The sequence below is a fragment of the Castor canadensis genome, chromosome 5, assembly GCF_047511655.1.
Source record: "Castor canadensis chromosome 5, mCasCan1.hap1v2, whole genome shotgun sequence".
Classification (NCBI taxonomy): domain Eukaryota; kingdom Metazoa; phylum Chordata; class Mammalia; order Rodentia; family Castoridae; genus Castor; species Castor canadensis.
Genome location: NC_133390.1, coordinates 110,036,303 through 110,050,116, shown reverse-complemented (window position 1 = coordinate 110,050,116; position 13,814 = coordinate 110,036,303). Strand labels below are relative to the sequence as shown.

Here is a 13,814-nt window from a genome sequence, read left to right as displayed (position 1 = left end):
TTTTATCTTCTGTCTTCTTCTGTGTCTGGCTCCTGGAAGCCCCACGATAGTGCTTTCCAAAACTTAGAAATTTGAGTACTATTGTCATGATATCCAATCACCACCATATCCAAATCCCACCTGTATTAAGTGAGATCACTGTTTCACTTTAAAAATTTAAAGTCTAGCTGTTAATTTATAGCACTGCTTTAAATTTAAAATCAGGTTTCCTTGCCATAAGTAGAAGGCTCCTTTATAATGAAAACAAAAATATACAGCAATGGAATTTTAGTTGGATATGGACACTTGCTTCAGGTCTTGTACCTGAATCTTGCTCTGTTAAATGTTGGAAGGTGTTAAAGATTTGCCGGCTTCAAAGTGAGACCTGAGTCTTGACATAGAGATAGGAAAGAGAACAATTTCCTCATTTAAAAAAAAATCTCAGGTCCACAAGTTACTTTAAACATTTCCCCCTTAGGGAAACGCTGCTTTGAGTTTTAGGTTCACGGAAAACATTTACAATCTTTTTAATCTAATAGGTCTCGTCCTGTTTCCTTCAAGAACTGAGTGCTCTATTTGGTAACTGTACTCAAAAACTTTTTTCACCTTTTTCTCATTGTTGGGCCAGCTACCAGGCAATGTTTCAGAAATATGATTCACTCCTGTGGATCACAGAATACGACTGGCAACGAGACGTTGGTTGCCATCTGTTCCGAATCTTGAGCCATCTCCATTTTCCCGAAAGGAGACTTAAGGGTTTCGGAGCCAAGGGCGATTTGCCCAAGGTCAGGAGAGGATGGTCTAATGTTTTGGTTCCTGCAGCTCAGAGACTAGTGAAAAGTTGCCTGGTGGGCCTGGCAACACGCCTTCACTGTGTTGACGTCGGTTGCCATGGCAGCTCCGCATTGTTCCCCGCCTCCTTTGATGACGTCACGAGGACAGAGCCCAATAGGGAGGCAGCTCGGCGTCCTGCACCGCCTTTCCCGGCGGGCACCGCCTCGGCAGCCAGGAGAGGGGCGTCGACGGTGAGGGGAGGCAGGCTTGGGTCGCGGCCGTGGCGAGTTACACCGTTTTCCCACCTGTGCGCGCCCGCCGCCCCCGCCACAGAGCCAGAATGTTCCGGATGCTGAGCAGCAGCTTCGAGGATGATCCTTTTTTCTCGTGAGTGGCGGGGGCGCGGGCACTGGAGCTATTTTAAAGCGAATGGAGCGAGTTTGGGAGGGCGAGCGGAAGTTCTGCTGACAGCAGGAGGCGGGTTGGGAGGAGGGCTTGGGGCTTGGTAGAGAAGACGGGATTCGCTTCCGCCTCGGCCGCGGCCGGGGACTCGGGACGAGAAGTAGACTCAGGAGACCGCGTCCGCGCGCGGTTTAATGTCGGCGTTTTCCCGGTGACTGAGGACAGGACCGAGCCCGCCGTAGCGCTGCACCTGCAGGAGGTGCAAGGTGCCACGCCGCCCTGCTTGTTTCCTTCGCTTGCTTTGTTCTCAAGGCTGGCCTTGTTTGGAAAGGGACTCGGCCTTCTTCCCAAGAGCAAGTGGGGCAGGGCGACAAAGAAGGGGGTGCGTTTGACAGCTCAGGTACACAAGGGTCATTACCTGGGGAAAGGTCCCCGGGAACAAGGCATTCAGGAATCAGCTTCACCATGCTCTAGTTTTCTTGGTTTAAAAATTCCTTCCATTGGCCATTAAAAAGCATAATAACAAATAGTAGCTTAAATATGCAAAATAGGAAGTTCTGTGATTTTTTTTTTTTTTTTTGCCCAAGTGTTTCGCCAGTTTGGATTTTGACTTGATTCCTCACTTACTTTGTCTAGTAAATTCTCTGTGCAGCTCTAAATCTGCGGTTTACTGCACAGGTTTTTTTTTAAATTTTTTTTTTATTCATGTGTGCATATAATGCTTGGGTCATTTCTCCCCCCTTACACCCCACCCCCTCCTTTACCACCCACCCCGCCCCCTCCCTCTCCCCCCCACCCCCTCGATACCCGGCAGAAACTATTTTGCCCTTTTAATTTTTGTTTTTAAAGAAGAATGTTATTTGGCTTAGATGTGTTATTACTAATTTAAAAACAAAAACACAAAAGTGATACTTGAAAAGATGAATAATAGAAAAAAATGAAATGATTAATATAGAAAAACATTTTCCCCTAAAGGTATTCATTATAATTGAATGGACGCAAGCAAAATTTATTGTAACATCTAAGTTAACTCATTTAAGAGCTGTTGGGATATTTGTGGTCAGTTTTTTTTTTTTTTTTTTTAGCAAATCTAAATATTTAAATTAAATTTTGTATCTCTGTTTTCTCTTGGAAAAGCCTCTGAGAGCAGAGACTAAATATATCCATAGATTAGTTAAAGTAATCTGGTTCTTGTGTACGTGTGACATCAGTACACCGGGTAAGCTAATTATGTATCATTTTTGAGTCGTATTATATCTCTGATTATACCAAAAGGATTAATAATGCCTTAATTAAACCCTGAATGTGTAATTAGTATCTTCTTTAAAACGTCTAGCATAAGTGTAATTTAAACTGTTGGGTGACTCTGAGTAAAGGCAATGAACCCAAGAGTCAGGGTCAGAAATAGTAACAGACACAAATAGTAGGCAGACATCAAAGAGCACACTTACTCTCTGGCTGTCATGGAAAAGACCGGTGACACTTCAGTCTTTTCAGTCGTCACTTGTAGCCTTCTTCAAATGCAAGCAGCCATATACTAAAAATGTAAGATTAAATAATTGTAAATAACTTTATAAAACTGATTTGTGCTTTTAATTTCCTTTGTCCACGATTGAATATAGAGTAAATGTACTTGGAAGTGAGGAAGAGAATATGTTTGTATTTATTTCAGGTCTTCTGTCATTTGACTCACCCTTTTCACCCCATACAAAATGAGAATCCATTTCCTAGGTTAAACATAAGGAATTCATAAAGGTGACCGATTTACAACTCATTCACTGACCTTAGGAATACGTAAGGGAATATGCCCACCATATTTATGGAACTAGGATCTGGTCATGGGTTCTCTCTGCATAGTGTTCAGTAAGTACTGAATGGTGACCTGCTGTGCTTTATATGCTTGTAGTTAATTTGTGGTATTTAGTTGATTGTTTAAAGTGATTATTATTTGTACTAAATAAATACCATTGTTGACGTGGACTCATCTAATTAGAATACTATGATTTTCTAAATTTATTAGTTCACAATCAAGGACAGTCATAAGTACACACTATTAATTTACTAATTATCCCAAAGTAGAAAAAATATATAAGCTTCTTGAATATAAAATTAGAATTTTTCTTTGAGTCTGATAAATCTGTTATCAAATTGTTAAATGCTTAAAAGATTTGAGTAAAAAAGAATTAAAATGTGTGTTTTGAATTCAAATATATTTCAGTGTTCACCTTCTCATAACAGTGTATCGTAAGTGTTCCCTTGAAAATTAAAGGAAACTTTAAAAGTAATATTTAAATGTTGGTGTCTGTGTATATGAAATTTTTAAACTTTTGTATCTTATGTCTCAGAGCTGAATTTCAGTAAAAAGTTTGCCTTATACTATATTCAGATATAGTTCCTGAAATTATAACTTAGCTAAAAATGAAAAGGTTGCTACTTTTTTCTCAAACTTGTATTTTCTCTAAAAAATATATTTATACAGTTGAGGATTTATATATAGATAGGAAAATTAATTTGAAATTAAACTGATTTGGGTATCTATTTACACCCTTAAGAACATTGCTGATTTTGTATAAAAGTTTGGATATATCCAGTATGATCCAGTATTTTTCTGCTTGGTACAGAACATGTGCTGTGAATCCCTGTGAGCTACAAAAAAGAAATTCTGATCAGTCATCATTTTGTACTACATATACAGTGGAAGGTGGAAGGGAGGAATTTTCCCTTAATGAGTGAGACTACCATGTTGAAGATCTGAGAACCTCTAAAATGAAGTAGAAGTACAAATATCTACATCTTGATGCAGTGATAGATAGATAGGATACTGACCTAAGAACAAGGACATATCCTGAAAGAAACATTACTAGCCCTTAACCACCTCCAATAAAACCCCCAAAACTTTTGTGCTGAGACCTGCTTAGGAAGTGCAATGCCCTAAGTTCAACTCCCAGTACTGAAAAAAAATTCTCTTGGAACCAACATTTTGATTAAATATTCTGTATTTTTCCTCAAAATATATCATGAGTATTTTCCTAATCTTTAGATTTTCCTTTTAAGTTTGACTTTTAGAGTCTACAAAATGTTGTGGATATACAAAGAATATTTTTCATATAAACCTTAAACTGCATTTTAAATTATTACCTTAGATTAGTGTATGTGCATGAAATGACTACTTTGTAAGGCATGAACTTTTCGGGGTTGGGGGGTGGTACTGGGGTTTTGAGTTCATAGCCTTCTGCTTGCTTGGCAGGTGCTCTACCACTTGAGCCCCACTCCACCAGCTCCGGGCAAGAACTCTTTAAAGCCTCATATTGCCAATTTTTTTCCTAGAATAATGAGACGTTTATTTGCATAAAACAATGTAAATGGGTAAAATATATAAAATACTGTTAATTGCTCATTTGAGAATACAAACTCTAGATTAATTTCTAAAATATTTAAACACCACCTTGCTAATTATAAGAGGGACTTTTTTTGACTCTGATAAAAGTAAATTCAAGCTTGAATATAGAAATCTTAGTCTTCTCCTTAAGCAGCTGCTGTTCTGGATAGATACAAATGGAAATGACTAGAAGATTCAGCCAGATTTCTTGAAAGGTTCAGACAGGTGCAAAAGCAGATGGTAGGTCTTAATGCTTTTACCAATAAGCAGTCTTTTGTTCATGCAATTCAAAACACAAAAATGTATTTTTTAGCATTTGTGCTACATATGAATATGTCTATCTAGTACTATTTAAATAAAAACCTGGGTAATATTTTAAATTAGTCACACTTAGCTGGTAAATTTCTAGCCCAAGTATAATACAATGAGAAAAATAAATCTCACTAAATTTTATGTTTCTGAAGGAAAGTAATAGCTGTTTTATTCTCACTTGTTTCTTCATTGTGATGGAATCTCATCTACGTAGCTGAAGGAAAAGTTGACTGGTTTTCTTAAGTAACTGCATATTAATAAGAACCAACACTTGAACCTTCATACTTATTACCATACTCCGAGCTCTAACATGTTCAGTGAGTATGGAGCCCCTTGCAAAGGAGACCTTTTGAATTACCCATTTTCAAACAGCAGGTGATAGAATCATTTAACCCCCTTTACTACAAAACTGTAATAAGTACTTTGGGAAAATATGATTTTTGAGGTGAAAATTAGAAATAAATCATCCTTTAGACAACTTGCTTATGAGCTTTATAACTAAACTATTCCTTTAAATAAATGCGGGCAGGTATATCAAATTTTAATTGATTTTTTTCTGTGGTACTATAGTTTGAAATCAGGGCTTGTAGTTACTGGGCAAGCACTCTAGCACGTATGCCTTGTCTCAGCCCTTTTCTCAGAGGTAGGATCTCGCTTTTTGCCCAGGCAGGTTTGGACTGTGATCCTCCTGTTTTAAGCTACCTCACTATGGCTGAGCTGACAGGTGCATGCCACCATGCCCATCTTTTTTCTCTTTGAGATTGGGGTCTTGAACTTTTTGTCTGGGCTAGCCTTAAACTGTGATCCTCCTTATGTCAGCCTCCTGAGTAACTGTGATTTAAAACGCCCAGCTAAATTCCCTAATTTTAAGTAAGTTTTTTTATCTTTACATTTTCATTTGGGAAGCATAAAACAACTATCTTTCTGACCTCTAAGTGTGCTAAAATATGAGCTGCTCATTGTGTGTACTGATCCATTTAATTTGTAAACTGGAACAACTTTCTCATAGTGCTATCTGCCTATAATAGGGCTAGAGTGGTGTGAGTCTTAGATGTTTAACAGGAGGGGAATCAAGGAAGTCTTATTCTGAGACTAAGTTACTAATTTGTTTGAAAATAGTTTTGAGTTTTGAACTCCTGTTGAAACTTTTAGTCTGTTAAACTTTCTGTGCCCTTCATTCCAAATAAAAACTAAAAATCCTACAGAATGGCCTGGCATTGTAAGGAGCCTAGAGGTTAGCATTCTATCCTAACAACAAGTTAAAAACTGAACTGAAAAATTAACAACTCTTCTTATTAGTCAAAGAAGGGAAGTCACAGGGTAAACTGCTGCCCTAACAAACATAGATAGATACAGAGAATCACAATTTACCTGTACAGACACTGGCAACCAGAAACTTCCTCAGAAACCAGTGCCAGCTTTGGAAAACCTGTGCCGTAGTTGATAAATTGCTACAGACTAGTGTGAAGTAGCTGAGTTGAAAACTCCATGGTGGTGGGGGGATGCTTTGTGGTTTTTTTTTATTTTTACCTACAGATGCTCTACTGGGTCCTCACTGTGGATCCTAGGGAATATTTCCTCTTCTGTCAGGGGAAGGGAAAAGTAATCATTTGAAACATGTCAAGGCATTGCTCAGGAGAAACTTTTTTTTTTTAAACTGAAGCCTAACCTACCTGGAGAAAGGGGTATATCAACTACAAAAGGAGGTGTGAGCTGTGTGTGCTGTGGGAATACCAGAAGGCAAAGCCAAAGAGAAACAGAAGCAGCATTTTAAGCAATAATTGCTAAGAATCTTCCCAAATTAATGTAAAACACCAAACCACATATCTAGGAAGCTTAAAGAACACCAAACCATATCAACAAAATACTAAACCAAGACATCATATTTGAACTTCAGTAAATCAAAGATGAAGAAAAAAATCTCAAAAGAAGTGAGAAAGGGGAAGAGAACCTTACCTAAAGAACGGATAATTTTATGTGACTTTTCAGAAGTCATGCCAAGCAAGAAGAGAAGGGAGTGCGATATTTAAAGTGTTGAGAGAAAAAACATCGGTAACCTAGAATTCTGTACAACATGAAATTATCTTTCAAAAGTAAAGGAGAAATAAAGTTTTATGGAGTTTATTGCTAACAGACTGGTCCTGCAAGAAGTGTTAAAAGTTCTCCAAAGAAGAAAAATGATATATGTCAAGAAACAAATCTATATAAACAAATGAAAAGCTTAGAGAATAAATGAAAACAAAGTCAAAAAAATTTTAAATTCTTGATTGATATAACAGTTTGTTCAAGATAATAATAACATTGTATTTGGTGAAATGTTGTGTATGTAAAATAACAGCAATGATACAAAGGATGGGAGGGAGGAATTAGAAATATTTTGTTATAACTTGTACCACCTCTAACATGATACAGTGTTATTTGAGAGCATACAGGCATGTTAGCAATTCCAGGGTAACCACCAAAAAGTAAAAATCCTACAAATTAGTGGACAAATTATTTTATGATTCTTTCATGCACTGTGTGTATGTGTTATATGTATATGTGTATATGTATATATACATATTACATATATGTTGTGTGTATATAGGTGTGTATATTTGGTACACTGTTTTTAGTGGGCAGTAGTGAGATATGTAGTAATTTCAATAATAATACTCTGGTATCTTCATTTAATTTTATTTATATAGTTAGTGTATAAATGAATTTATTACAGGTTAAGGGAAGAGGACCAAAGGAAACTGAACTTTTTCTAGCTGTGTGCTGGATGCTTCTGCTATTATGGCAGCTTCTACACCGAGTCTGTGTGAGACTGGTTTTATAGCTGAGGGTAGATGCAGTTACTATGTGAAATAGAAGAAGCAGTTCTGCAGGATGGTGGTGGCCCTGGGGAAAAGGTTCTGTGGTGAACACGTTGGAGCCTTGGAGATAGAAATACTCTGAAAAGAATCCTATGTCCTTTAGATCTAACACACACAGTATATGATGATCAACTATCAAAGCATTTGAAAAAGTGTAACTCAAGAGAAAAGCCAAAACTTGAGTTCTTTATTCAAGATACTACTGCAGGCTTAAAAGATGAAACAAAAATACCTGAAAAATTAGTTCCAATTTCTTCTCTACTTGAAGAGCAGTTGGAAAACTTAATTAAGAAATTGAGAAAAACTATTGAAGACTTGAATTCTATACTTAAAGATGACATTATGTCCCATGCAGCATCATAACAGGATGTTCTTAATGACCTTAGAAAGGATTATTCTTCAATCAAGCACCTGAAACAGCAGGCTTTGATTTTAGGTAACATTGAAAAATTAAAGTTACCTGGTCCAAGAAGATGCTTTGTTGAGTTTGGAGAAGGAAAGGGAAAATTATCCCATTGGGTTGATACTGCCTTACAAGATGCTGAAAAACAGTTCACTTCATCCTAGTAGAGAAAGTGACCACACGATTCAAAGTGGATGACAAACACAGAAAGGAAAATTCAGTATTTGAAAGACTTCAAATTGGGTTTTCAGCCCTTGTGTCTGAATAAGATCCCTGTGCTAAGAGAAGGCAAGCTGCCTGTGGTAGGAATTGGGAAATATCTGTGTTGTTGTGGCAACAGATCTTGTCTTACGATGTTTCATTGAAACTTGTGCTGCCAGTTATGAGAGAGGGAACGCAGAACCTTTAGCCAAACACATAAAGAATGATAAAACAGAAAAAGAAATTAACACTTTGGCGAGGAAGGAAATGAAAAAAATGTCACACTCTGTTGTCACCACAGATATGATTGGAGACACACTATGTAGACAAAGAATATTTCAGGGATCTAGGCTTTGGAGCAGTGAAATTCCACTATTTCCAGTGAATGAGTAGTTTGGCAACTTGTGGGATGCGGAAAACACCCTTGGAAGCATACAAAGAAAAGATCACCAAAATGATGATATTGAAGAGCATTATGATGGAGGGTGCAGAGTCACAGATGATGGAGCTGATGCCCTGCCTGGGAAACTGAAGAGATGTTTTGAAGAAGGAAAAAAAAAAAGCTATTTTGTTTCAATTTTTTCTTGCATAAATAGGTGGAACTTCCAAAATGATACTTCTGAGCATCAATCACAAATTAAGTTTGAAATTTACAAATAACTTTCAGAGTTTATTAGGTAACTCAAATCATGTAAAGTAGAAATGGCTTCTATGCACAAGCAGATATTAAACCAAACATATGGTAGGATGTTACTCTCTTCCACATCTTATCCTTGACTCATTTCTAAATTTTTTTGTAAAAATTATTGTAATTGTTGGTATGTATGCCACAACAAGTTCCAGAATTACTAATCTTAGAAAATAGAATAATATCAAGATAACTATTTTTATCCTGTAGGTCTATGGTTGTATGAACTGTAAATGAGAAGCCTAGCCTGTTTCAATTCCTGCCTTTTCTACTTTAATCTCATATATTTTGTTAGATAGACTGCCTAGCTTCCAGTTCCATCCCTATTACCTCTCAACTGTGTGACCTTGGGCAAGCTACTTCTCTTTGTGCCTCAGTTTTCTCCTTTTAAATGGGGATAATGCTAATAATAAAAGCACCTACCTCACAAAGTTGTTGTGTGCATCAAATGATGCATACACTATGAAAATGTACTTTTATGACTTTGCGTAAGATTTGTCAATAGTATCCCCAAATGGATTGGTATGTAAAGGACAAGAGAGCAAATGGAGAAGAGTACTGACTAATGTTATAATGTCTTAGAAGTAGGTATTAGTTCAACGTATGCTTTAGAAAGTGCTGTAAGTCATACTAACCAGTAGTTCTCATAATGCAGAGACAGACTATCATGTTTGTCTGGTATGTGGAGGACCTGCTATTCATTTAAGTCATTTATAACTATATTTTCCCATTTAACAATTTCCTTTAACATTATTATTACATAGGAATAAGCAGGTATATGGAACAGAAGTCTGGAAACACTCATATGTAGTCTTTCAGTTAAATTTATTTAGAGAATGCTCTTTAATTTTTCATATTTTAATAGTTTAAAATGTCATCAGGTATACCTAGAAAATAGCACTGCTTTCTGAGTACAAGACTAGATTGTGGTTGGTAGGAATGATTGGTTTCTAGCTGTTTGTTTTTAACAAAAATTCACTCCTGAGATGTTTATGCTTCAGAACTGCAAAGGAGTTCTATAATTTAATTAGTCACAGTAGTTTCCAAAAAGATAAGGGAGGAGGAAGGAGGGCAGGGGAGAGAGAAAGAAAAAAGGAGGAAAGGGAAGAAGGAAGGAAGGTCCTTTATATAGACTTTTTGTGGTAGAACCAACTTAATGATTTTGAACATTTCATTAAAGTTACAAATTTGTACATTCAATTTTCAGAAATTTCAAATTATGTTCAAGTTTAATTAAGACAATAAGGTCTCATAACTACACAATACTTACAGAGCATGTTTTTTGCCTTACCACATTTTTAAAAACTAATACCTAAGTAATAACAGTGGGAAATGTTAATTTATTGGGGTACAGAACTTGCTAGCATCTTACCATGAATGTCAAAATTTGATAAGTTAGTGTAGTTTAGGGTTTTTATTGAGTGAAATAAATTGGCATACCTATTTTACAGCATTTTTGGCAACTGTTGAGAGATAAGTTTTACTGTTATTAAAGAAAAACATTTATTTAGCCTGAACTGGAAATTCATATTTGATTTAGAATTGTAGAATTTTTCCCATTTCAATTTTTAATATTTATGCATGTGATATAAGACTTTATAAAATGAGAAATTCTGTTAAAAATCAGTAATATCCAGCATCTGGCCCTTAATGCCTTATTATATAAAGAATCAAGGTGCTTTACATTTTCAAAAGTGTAGTTTTGAATTATGTAATACATACTTAAGATTAAAGAAAAAAGTTAGCTGGGTATCAGTAACTTATGCCTGTAATCCTGATCCAGAGATCAGGAGGATCGAGGTTCCAAGCCAGCCTGGGCAAATAGTTCAAGAGACCCTATCTTAAAAGTATCCTACAACAACAACAACAAAAGGGTTGGTGGAGTGGGTAAAGCCTGCCTAGCAAGCATGAGGCCCTGAGTTCAAACTCTAGTACCTACAAAAAAAAAAAACACTCCAATGATACAGAATATAACCACTTTAACTAATTTGAACCAATAGGAGATATACATAGATACATGATAGATAAGATAGACATGTTATGAGAAATCAGCTCACAGGATTATGAACTTTGAGAATTCCTTTGATTTACCTTCAGCAGCCTGGAAACAGGAAATCTGGTGCTGTTATGTCTAAGTACAAAGGCATGAGAACCAGGGAAGCTAGTGGTGTAAATACCAGTGTGAGGGCCTGTCCTCACTCCACCAGCAGAAGAAGGGGAGAATTCTCCCTTTATCCACCTTTTTGCATTAAATAATGTCCATCCACATTGGGAAGAGCACATCTGCTTTCTTGACATCAAAGACTCCCATGCTAATATGATCTGAAACACTCTCACAGACACACCCAGAGGTAATGGTTTAGACCAATATCTAGGCACCTTAAAATCCAGTCAAGTTGACACATAAAATTAGCCATTACAAACTCCCAAGGATATCTTCTGATATATATTACAAGCATATATACTTGAATTTTTATGTAAATTGAAGTATATAGTATATAGCTTGCGTCTTTCTATATAAATACATAAATATCTGCCTTGTTCTTTTAAAGGTGGCATAATATTTCATTTAAATTCTTTTCAAGTGTTCTTTAAATTTCTGCTTTCAGTTTCCTATCCTTTGTGGCTATAATTTCATCAGTCAGTCAAGAAACATCACTGGGCCACATAATTTTGGAGGGCACGTAAAAAAGATACATATGGTCATTTTCCTCAAGAAGTTCCAATTTAGCAGAGACAGACATTATTTTCTGTATGTTAATTTATTTCTACTAGTTTGTAAATAAAGGATAACACAAGTAACAAGATTTTAATTATTTTTCATTTGAATTTTTAAAGTTTGCCTTTGACTCCCAATAATGATAATATATGCCTCCCCTAAAAACTTTCAAGGGAAAGGGGGAAAAGTGGGAAAAAATAAGAAAGAATATTTGAAAAACAATAACATAATCAGAATAGTCAATACTGTTCTGAAGTGCTGGGGGACTGGGAGAGTGACTCAAGTGGTAGAGTGTCTGCCTAGCAAGTATGAGTCCCTGAGTTCAAACTCCAGTATCACCATAAAAAAAAGATATATTGATATAAACTATTTACATTGGTTTAGTTGTAAACAAAATTTACCATAGCAAGTTTCAGAAGGAGGGAATTTATTACAAGCATTAAATGGCTTAGAGAACCATTGATGGCTGAAGAAACCAACTGTAGGTTGAACTTTCAGGAATGACTCCCAAAGCCACATCACAGATCTAGACCACTACGGCAACAACTGCCACTTCCAGGATAAGGAAGCACTGAATAGAGAAGTTGCTGCTAGTGTTGCTGAATTCAATGCCATGGTGTTATCTTCTAGCATCTATACCAGCAAAATGGATTTCTCATGCTTGCCCCTCAATACCTATGATGGTCTGTGAAGACCAGACAATCAATTATGCTAACACTGCTATAGAAAAAGCTACCTACTATTATCATACATACCCACAGAGATAAACAAAGAAATTTAGGCCTAGGATAGTCAGAGTTTTCTGTGTTTAAATTGCTGTTAGAATCCAGGTAGGGGATAAAATACAAGAAGCAATGGCAATTCAGAAGTAAACCAAACTTTCTACTTCCGCTATTCTTCCAGTTGAATTATTGGAGAGAGAAGAAAATCCAACTACCATCCAGCCTGTGCCTGAAGTTTTGAACTTGAATGACTTGAAGAATAATGACTGTGTCTTTAATAAAAAATAGAGACATGAAGAGCCGGGTGCTGGTGGCTCATGTCTGTAATCCTACCAAGAAGCAGAGCTCAGGAGGATCACAGTTCAAAGCTAACCTGGACAAATAGTTCATGAGACCCTATCTCAAAAAAACCCTTTGCAAAAAAGGGCTGGCAGAGTGGCTCAAGGTGTAAGGCCCTGCCTGATAGTGTGAGGGGAAGGGGGAGGAGGGAGTGGGCAGGGGGAAGGGGGGAGAAATGACCCAAACATGGTATGCATATAAATAAAAGAAAAAAAAAAGATGTAAGGCCCTGAGTTCATAACCCAGGACTGCCAAAAAAAAAGAAAAAAAAAAAACAGACATGAGGAGAAAAAAGCTGGATAAGGAAAAAGTCAGTGTTGGCAAAGTGAGATTTATAGAGTTACTTGGATATTTACAGGCAAATATTTAATCATTGCTTTATCATTAGTTGTAACTTAGACCCTGAATACTTTAGAAAATATTCTAACTTCTTGGCCAATAGGAAATTGGAAATTGGCTTTAGCCCTTCAGAGGCCAGGACTCTATCCCCACTACCCAGTACCTTTTACATAAGCAGTAAGGAAATATTTGCTAAATAAATGGAGATATCTGCATCAAAGTCAACAGAAATTGAACTATAAAATGATTCAATAAATTAGTGTTTATTCATGTGAAGTCCTTGGAGTGTCTGCATTAGGATTACTTGAAATACTTGCTCCAATTTAGACGGCTGGACCATGCCTTGGATATATTGAATCAAGATACTGAGTGGATGTGTCAAAAATCTGTTATTTCAAGTACCTCTAGTGATTTTTAAACATGTTCAAGTTAAAAGAAGCAGTCCTTATAGAATAGAGAAAAGACCAGATAAAGGATCAAGCCCAGAGAAAGCATCTCTTTAGGGACAGTGCTCTTCATCATTTTTTGGAGGTACTGGGGTTCCTCAGGCCTTTTGCTTTCCAGGTAGGTGCTGTACCACTTGAGTCATAACCACAGCCCTTTTCTCTTTTGTTATTTTTTGAATAACAAAAGAAGTAAATTAAACTCCAGCCTGAATCACTATCCTCCTATTTATGTTTCTTGCATATCTTGGATGAT

The 13,814-nt window shown here is 36.5% G+C and overlaps 1 protein-coding gene and 1 pseudogene across 3 annotated transcripts in view; both read left to right on the top strand.

Annotated features, from left to right (window-relative positions):
* The first annotated feature begins 960 nt into the window (after nucleotides 1-960).
* Nucleotides 961-13,814, top strand: part of Mlf1 (myeloid leukemia factor 1) — a 48,996-nt gene continuing 36,142 nt past the window's right edge. Inside the window, exon 1 of one of the 3 annotated variants that reach the window (XM_020157367.2) lies at nucleotides 961-1,140. In XM_020157367.2, the coding sequence (XP_020012956.2) occupies nucleotides 1,094-1,140 (47 nt within the window). In that variant the 5' untranslated portion in view covers nucleotides 961-1,093. The remainder of the gene's footprint in view (nucleotides 1,141-13,814) is intronic. The other 2 variants (XM_020157374.2, XM_074073901.1) reach the window with 2 other exon arrangements.
* On the top strand, nucleotides 1,960-12,910 carry LOC109682254 (tRNA:m(4)X modification enzyme TRM13 homolog pseudogene; annotated as a pseudogene).